Here is a 9310-nt window from a genome sequence, read left to right on the forward strand (position 1 = left end):
AAAAATTATATATATATATATTAAGGTTTGAATGTTTCTTTTTCAAATGTTAATTTAAAACTTCAAATATGTATTTATCGCACAAAAGTGACTTTGATTTTCAATAATAATTTTCATCGCTTTTTTCATATACTCTCAACATTTTTTTTTTTTTTTTTTTTAATGACATTCCTCTTCTTATTTTTAGTGTAGAAAAATATTAGTTTTTTATTTTTGGTATAAGAAAAAAAAAATTTCAATAACAAAGACAATTTATTGAAAAAAAAACCTTACAAAAATTTGTTTTTAATTTATGAGAACGTAAATAATTTTTATTTACATACAAAAAAACATACATTAATTTAAGATTTAAAAAAATAATACAAAGTAAATTGAATTCTACTGATATATATATATATATATATATATATATATAAAACATTGAGTAAAAAAAAGTCTTATGTAATTTTAATTTATTTAAAAATTAAATAATAAATTAAAATATTAAGCACAAACATACAAATAAAACATTTTTATTTTAAAGCGTGAAAAATTTACTCGCTTGATGAACAATCAGTAGAATTTTGACATAATAAACATTTTTTTTTTTTTTTTAATATGGCACTGTTTGAGTTTTGTAATTCTCTCTATTTTTAACAGAAAATTTAAAATATATATATATATATTTATTTTTTTTTTACAATCGAAAGCCCTTAATTTTGTTATTTGTATACTAAGAACAATGATTATATTCTAAAAAAAAAAAATATTCAATTAAGAAATTTATGAAAAAAAAAATACTTTTGAATAACAAATTATATTTGTTTTTTTTTTTTTTTTTTTAGAAAAGAACATAAAGAAATTGAAAAGCAATGAAAAAATTAAGAAAAGGGATAATTTTTCACTGATTAATAAATAGAAAGAGAATGACGAATAATATTGAAATTTTTTGTATCAAATTTGGAAATTAAAAAATAAAAATTGAAAACGATAAATAATTTTTTTCTTTCGAATAAATTTAATCCGACGACAATTCCATGAAGATTGGATTTTGCGTTGATTTTGGTAGACTTATTGAATTTTCCACAAGGTTTGTATTAATCCAAAGACATTGAGAATAAATTCTCGATTTTGAATTCATAAATTAATGATTTCAAGCTGACAGGTAGAAATTGCTATTTATCTGAAACCAAAGATTTTAATATTAATATTTTATATTTAATATTTAATAATATTTCATTATAAATATAACAATACCCGTGTGGAAAAAGCCACGATCTTGCCCTCAAGAGTTCGGGGCCCCCGGCGGGGGCCCATGAGGGCTGATCCATATGGCGAATGGATCGCCCTTATGATCGATTAGCAAAATTTTCTAAGTCCAAAAATCAAATATTTTTTTATCAACAAAAAATGAATGTTTCCAATGATTCAAAACAACGAAAAACGCGTTTTTAATAAAAATATATTTACACTTTTTTGAAAATTCGCCTGAGATGATTCATGATAATAATCATAAAGCATATAATTAATTATATTTTATAAATTGCATTTGATTGGAAAATATAATTTAATATCTTAACTTTAACTAAATGATGTTAAGCACTTTTCTTTGTTAGGTATTTTTGAAGTTTAAATAGCATCAAGAAGTTAGCATTCGTTTTGAAGTAGCGTGCGTAGCGTAGTTGGTAAAGCGTTAGACTCATAGTCCGTAGGTCGTAGGTTCGATTCCCCCCATGCGTTAGATTTATTTATTTCTCAGGTTTGCGTTTAATCATTAATTCTATGTATGAATTAATTGAAAAATGAAAATATCCGTTAATAGTATGCATAAATTACATATTTTTTAATTTTTTAATTAATTAATTTATTATTACTTTTAATTATATCCGACAGTTAATTAATTAGAACGTTAATTAATAAATTCAATTTGAGTAAGAATTTAATTTAAAATTGAATAATTATTAAATAAATATGTTATTTATTCATAACTTAAGCTTATTTATTATTAATTAACTTTTATTATTAATATTATTGATTAAAAAACATTATGGCAAACTTGAGTGCAAGATGAGGGCAAACGTGAGGGCCCATAAGGGCGCCCGTAGGGGCACCCTCATGGATCGCCCATGCGGGCGCCCTCATCGATGAGCATGTCGTTTCCATGAGGGGCCCCTATGGATCATCCATATGCGGCCCTCATGGCATGAGGGCGATCCATAAGGGCCCCCGCTGGGGGCCCACATCACTTTTCCACACGGGTAGTAATTTTTTGTTTATTATTTAAAAATAAAAAAATTAATTTGTCAAGAAAAAAAAATATATATATATTTGTTTTAATAAATCAAATATAAAATTTCATAAATTCAATAAAATAAAATCAAATTTAAAAAAAGAAGTTGCTTAGAATTAATTAAAATTATTTTACCAAACATTTTTTTATTTGTATTTTTATTTTTATGATTCAATGCTTTTAATATTCATTTGAAACAAATAAAAAATATCTTTGATAAATTGTTTATTTTCAATAATATAAATTAAAATATTTTAAATTTTGTTATTATTTTTGTATTCTGGATTTTGTTAATTTTTGGTGTTTTTAAATAAATTAGCCTGAGGAGGATGATAAACCACACTATCGTAACGTCGCAACTTTAAAAAATTACATAAACTTGTTTTATGTTTCTTACATGTTTCTTATATTTTCTGTAAACAAAACACTAAAAAAAATTCGTGACATCTTTTTAAAGAAAATAAAATAAAAAAACGTTAGTTTCTGTATTGTTATCTTTTTTACTCTGATGTCAAGAAATCATTGGTTAATTTTAATTTAAAAAAAAAAGAAAAATTAAGTCATAGAGACTATAAAATATAAATATATAATAAAATAAATGTTTTATCATCTAGTTCAAATTTTTTATCATAAGATTTTTCTCTTTCATAAGGAAAATTAATATTTTCTATTTATAAATTATTAAAAAAGCATTGCAAATCATGAATATAATAGAATTATAATAATATAATAGTATAATAGATAATATAATAAAAGGATATCTAACAACTGATAGGAAAAAAATTCCCTGACCTGAATTACACTAAAAAATTTTTATTTTGATCAAATAAAATTTATTTTGATACAATTAAATCATTTACCTGTCTATTATCTACTAATTTCATATGTATTTCGACCAAATAAATAATGTTCGTAAAAAATAAAATATTTAAGTGAAATAAATAAACTAATTGGGGACGTATAAATATTCTCAACATTTAATTTAAAAGAATTTTTACGGCGTCAAATCTTAAATTAACAAATTTTTATTTAGTAAAATTATATAAAGCAAATTTTCTAGTACATCGAATTTCAAATTAATAAAATTTCAATTTAACGGAATTTATGTCAAGAAAAATTGCTTAAAGAAATATTTTTTTAATAGAATTGTTATTTTAGAATTTCTATTTAACAAAATTCCTTAATTAACAAAGTTTTTATTAAAGAAAATTTTAATGCGAACTAATTCTTATTTAACAGAATTCTCATTTAAGAAAAATTCTACTTAGTTCTTTTTTTTGTCAATTTTTATAGACATAAATTTGGTTAAATTGAAATTATATTAATTTAAAATTTTTAAAAAGTATTAGAAAAAATGCTTTATAAGAGTTCTGCTAAATAGAAATTCTTTGAAATCAAATTTTAGTTAAATGTAAATTAAAATTTTTGCATAATATAAAATTCACTTTATACAATTTTGCTAAAAAGGAATTCGATAATTTAATATTCAACGGCGTAAAAATTTTTATAAATTAAATGTGGGTATTAGAATTGAAAAATAAATTATTCGTATTAATGAATAATTTACTTTATTTCAAGTTGAATCGATAAAATAAAATTGTATCAAATAATTTTTATTTATATTTTAAAAAAGCAAATATTTCACTTAAAAAAATGAATTAATTCTTATCCAATTAATTTAAGATAATATTTTTTAAAAAAATTTAAATATTTGAATTTTTTTGAAGGATTATAAATGAAAGATGATAAATTTATAGATAAAAGTTAGATTTAAAGGAGAGATTTTCCCAGTATAGTAATTAATTTTTTTTACTGTTATTTTCAATGTTTTATAAAAATTTGAATTACATACATCTAATAAATATAAACGTCTTTTAAAATTAATTTTTCACAAAACGAAAATTACTTCTAAACTAATTTTTTTCTTGAAAAATACCAAAAAAATTTTTATTTTATCAAACCGAAAACCGTCTTGTAAAATATACAAAACTTAATTTTATTCGTATTTTTCAAAGAAACTGAAATTTTAAATTTAATTAGAAAAAAAATTTTAATAAATTTTCTGATGAACAAAAAATTTCCAATCCGAGGCTTGTAATATTTTGATTCAAATTTGGATTTTTATTAAATATTATTAAATACTAGCAAAATTAAACGCGCGCAAACACGCCAAATAGAGTATTTAATTGTTTGTTATAAAGAAATTAAAGATTAATATTTTTAATAATAATTTAATTTATTAGAATATTATTACATATTAAATGATAATAATGAAAATTATATGTTTACAGGCCTCGGATTATACGACTTTTTCCGACTTTTTTCAAAAATACGACTTTTATCGACTTATTTTAATAAAATGCGACAATTTTTTTTAAATATGAAAAAAAATGTAAATAAAATACAATTTTTTAGTATAAAATGTAGATCTTCTTCAGATCTTCTTCAATTCAATTATTTAACAAATTTTGAACTAAAATGATTCTTCACTAAATTAATTATTTTTAATCATTTTAATGAAATACATCACAAATTCAATTATATCAAAATTATTTTTCAATTAAAATTTTTATGAAATTTAACAATTGTTTATAATTTTAAAAAAATATCACAATAAAATTGAATTATTTTTTTAAAATTTCAATTCAAAATATACTAAAATTCCATTATTACCCAAAATTTTAATTCGAAATCAATTAAAAATCCAATAATTATCCAAAATTTTCAATTTAAAATTTAATTATTTACCAAGTTTTCAATTTAAAATGAAATAAAATTCAATTATTTTCTAAAATTTCTATTCAAAATTAATTATCCAAATTTTCAATCAAAAATGAACTTCAATTAAATTATTATCAAAAATTACAATTAAAATTCATTTATTCCCAAAATTTTCAATTCAAAATGAACTTAAATTCAATTATTTTTAAAATTTTTAATTTAAAATCAATAAAAATTTAAATATTTTTTCAAATTTAAATTGAAATTCAATTATTTTCAAAATTTGCAATTCAAAATCAACTAAAATTCAATTATTTACCAAATTTTCAATTCAAAATCTACTAAAATTCAATAATTTTCGAAAATGTCAATTAAAATTCAACTAAAATTCAATTATTTTCCAAATTTTCAATTCAATAATTTTTGAAAATTTCAATTCAAAATCAACTAAAATTCAATTATTTTCCAAAATTTAAACTGAAATTCAATTATTTTTAAAATTTTTAATTTAAAATCAATAAAAATTCAATTATTTTTTCAAATTTAAATTGAAATTCAATTATTTTCAAAATCAACTAAAATTCAATTATTTACCAAATTTTCAATTCAAAATCTACTAAAATTCAATAATTTTCGAAAATGTCAATTCAAAATCAACTAAAATTCAATTTTTTTCCAAATTTTCAATTCAATAATTTTCGAAAATTTCAATTCAAAATCAACTAAAATTCAATTATTTTCCAAAATTTAAACTGAAATTCAATTATTTTCCAAATTTTCAATTCAAAATTAACTAATATTCAATTATTTTCCAAAATTTGAATTCAAAATTAATTGAATTTTCAATAATTTGAATTTAAAAGCATCTAAAGTTTAATTATTTCTAAAATTTTCCATCGAAATTTATTTTTTTTCAAATTTAATAATTTCAATTATAACTCTAAGGAAATTCAATTATTTTTAACTATTTTAATAATATTCTTTGAAAATTCAACTATCTGAAACCACTTTTCAATTAAAAATGATTTTCAAATTATTGTATTTTGTCCGCATTTTCTAATAAATTTTTAGTGAAATCATCTAAAATTTTAATTACAAAACAGTTAAAGTTTCAATTAATTTCAAAAATCTCAATTTTAAATCTTTGAAAATTCAATTAAATTTAAAAAATATTTTCCAAAAATTGTTTGATAAATTATTTTTAGTTCTGTAAAATTTAATAATTGTTTGAAAATTAACAATATCTTTTGAAATTTAATTATTTCTAAAAATTTCAACTTTAACCCTTCGAAAAGGATTATTATTTAAAAAAAAAAAATTTTATTTAAAAATCTAAAATATTTTTGTTAAAATAAAAAACAAATCCACTTTTTTGGAATATAAATCGACTGAAACGACTTTTTGTGTCTTTAAGTTGATTCGAGGCCTGTGTTTTTATAATTAATATTTAATAGGTATTCGTTGGCCCCTGGTACCTTAAAAATTAATTTTTAAAAATAAATTTTTTTCAAATTACTATCTTGTACGAAATTTCCTGGCGCATCTTTTTTCTCATCATAAATTTTTTGTATTTGTGTGGGGCCGTCCATAAACCACGTAGCCCAATTTTTGGCACTTTTTGACCCCCCCTCCCCCCATGTAGACCAACGTAGACTTTCGCTCTAACCCCCCCCCCTCCACTGGTAGAACGTAGTTTTTTTTTACTTATTTAAAAATGTATTTCTTTTGTATAGATAACAATTTCCAATAAAGAGAATTGAATTTAAGAACACATAAGGAATTTTAATTTTAATTTTTTATACTAATAATAATAAATAATAATAAAATAATAATAAATAAATAATAATAATAATAAATAATTTATACTAATGATTTTTTCAATAAATTAAATTCTCTTAAATATGCTTTTACACACTTTTTAATTCCTGAAGGGATTTAAATTTTATTTAACAAAAATTTCATCTGTAAGAATATTACACCTGTTTTTTAATAAGAAAAAATTACTTTTAATGAAAATTTTACGTTATATAATTTTCAAATTATATAGTATAGTATAATTAATTAATAATATTAACATTACATAACTTTTAATGTCTATTAAAAATTAATTCTAATAAAAATAAGTTTTTCTGAAACATTCTTACCAGTGAAATATGTTTGTTAAAATGAAATAATAATGTATTTACCATTTTTTTTTTGGCAGCAAAATCGACAAAGTGAAATTTATTCTAATAATTATGATAAATAAAAATATAGCTAATTAAAAATTTCAATGAATGAAAATTTAGTAAATTGTAGAATTCTTAATTAATAAAAATTTGTTTACAATATTGTTTGCATTAATTTCTTTTGATTAAGTAATATTTCTAAAAGCAGGTAATTTCGAAACACTAAAAATGCAATTTTATAATTTTCATGGCATATTATTCGTGAGACCCAATTATTTTTCTTATTTTCATCAAGTTTATAATAATCATTTTAAAATAATTTATACATATTTAATTTTACAAAAATTCTACTTTATATTCATATATCGCTCAATTCGACATTGGAATTACCCGCGCAATTTAAAAAATATCAAAATAAATTACTTAATAAATACAACTACGTAGTCATGGCTCGAACCCCTCCCCTCCCCCACGTAGTTTACCGTAGAATTTCACTGTACTTCAGCTTCGGGAATTGAATTTTCGAATTTGGAATTTTAAAGAAACTTATTCCGAAATTTGGAAACACAATTATACAACTTTGGCAAAAATGAGAAAAAGAATTGTCAAAATTTGACACGTCATAAGATTACTATTCAAAAAAAAAACAAATTATTATATAATAATTTTTATTAAATATATATAAATATTTATTAAATAATATTCGAGTTTCAGCATAAAATAGGGAAAACCTATTCATAAAAAAGGAGAGAATTTTTTTAAAAAAAGAGGAAAAATAGGGGAAACACTTTGAAGCCCAGAAATAATTAAATTTCAGAAAATATTTTATCAAAAATTTTAAAAATAATTAAATTTTAAAAGGTTTTTTTTAAATAAAATTTTGTAGAAATAATTCGAAGTTCGAAAAATTAAAAATTTTTGAACATTTTAATTGATGAAGATTTTTTTTTTATTCCTAAGAATAATTAAATTTTACAAAAATTTTTTATTTAAAAAATATTTTTAATAATTTTTTGAATAACTTGATAGAAATTATTGGTTTAAAAAAATTATTATTATTAAATTATTAAGTTGAGATTTTTTTTTTTTGTAAATAATTGTTATAGCTGATTTTGAATTGAAATTTTCGGTAATTTTATTTGTTGAAAATTATTTTTTTTTTTTTTTTTTTTTAGAAATTTCATTTATTGAATTTTTAGAAATATTTAATTAAAATAATATTTTTAGATAATTGAAGTTTTGATGAATTTTATTAAAATTTGAAAATAATTAATTTAATGAAAAATTTTAGTTAAAAATTTGTTTTCGTTTTCAAATTTTAATAGAGATACTGAAGAAAAAAACTTACCAATAACAATAATGGAAGTAGAGAGATTTTTCTTTGTTTTCAACTGATTTCCCAGTAATTTTTCATCAAGTATTTCTAACATTACGTAAGATGACATTTTTAGTTTCTCATGTGGTGATATTAATTTTTTCTCATCAATGTCGTTTAAATTCTTCCTCGACACTTCATTCAAAGTATCTTCAATTGTTGTTTCCTTTGTTTCTTCAAGTAAAGATAATTTATTTTCCAATTCATTTGATACCAATTTTTCCCTTAAAGCATTTTCTTTAATTTTCTCAATTTTATTTTCACTTTCACCCTCTGTATTTGCTAATATTATCTCATTTTCCGAATTGTCGTTAAACTCAATTAAATCTGTTTTCGCCTTTTCTTTAATTTCAGAATTTGAAAGAAATTCTCCAATTTTTCTTAATTTTGATTCACTCATGGAATTTATTTCTTCATCATTATCTGAATCAGATGGAAATTTTAATTTCATTTTTGGTGAATTATTTTCCTCCAATTCTTGAATATCAGAATCACTGTTTCTTTCATCATCCGAAATATCAATAACTGAATTAATAATATTCAATGATTTTTTTATTGTTTTAAATGCTGATGAAAAGTTTTTTAATTTCAATGACATTGATTTTTCATTCAATTTTTGAAATTGATTTTTTTGTTTCTTCATATTTTTTCTTTGTGAAAAATTGTTGTTTTGCGATAATATCTCATCGCTTTCAGTGTCGGAAGAGATTATATTTTTTTTGTATCTATTGTTTCTATGATCAATTTTTTCCGATTCCATAACAATTTTTTTATTTG

The 9310-nt window shown here is 20.1% G+C and overlaps 1 protein-coding gene across 2 annotated transcripts; it reads right to left on the reverse strand.

The window, feature by feature from the left end:
- Nucleotides 1-402: 402 nt before the first annotated feature.
- LOC127286785 (uncharacterized) lies at nucleotides 403-9225 on the reverse strand. Of its 2 annotated transcripts, none has more exons than XR_007843787.1 (2): nucleotides 2405-2727; nucleotides 403-1162 (listed from the first exon to the last, which is right to left on the reverse strand). XR_007843787.1 is itself a non-coding variant. In XM_051313362.1 (2 exons), the coding sequence occupies exons 1-2, from the start codon at nucleotides 9174-9176 to the stop codon at nucleotides 1155-1157; spliced, it is 678 nt and encodes a 225-aa protein (XP_051169319.1). In that variant the 5' UTR covers nucleotides 9177-9225; the 3' UTR covers nucleotides 403-1154. The 2 variants fall into 2 exon arrangements, 1 of the variants encoding a protein (XP_051169319.1); XM_051313362.1 differs by lacking the exon at nucleotides 2405-2727 and adding an exon at nucleotides 8507-9225.
- Between the last annotated feature and the right edge of the window lie 85 nt (nucleotides 9226-9310).

The sequence above is a fragment of the Leptopilina boulardi genome, unplaced genomic scaffold (assembly GCF_019393585.1).
Source record: "Leptopilina boulardi isolate dan_hultmark-lab unplaced genomic scaffold, ZJU_Lbou_2.1 LbouV2_362, whole genome shotgun sequence".
Taxonomy (NCBI): domain Eukaryota; kingdom Metazoa; phylum Arthropoda; class Insecta; order Hymenoptera; family Figitidae; genus Leptopilina; species Leptopilina boulardi.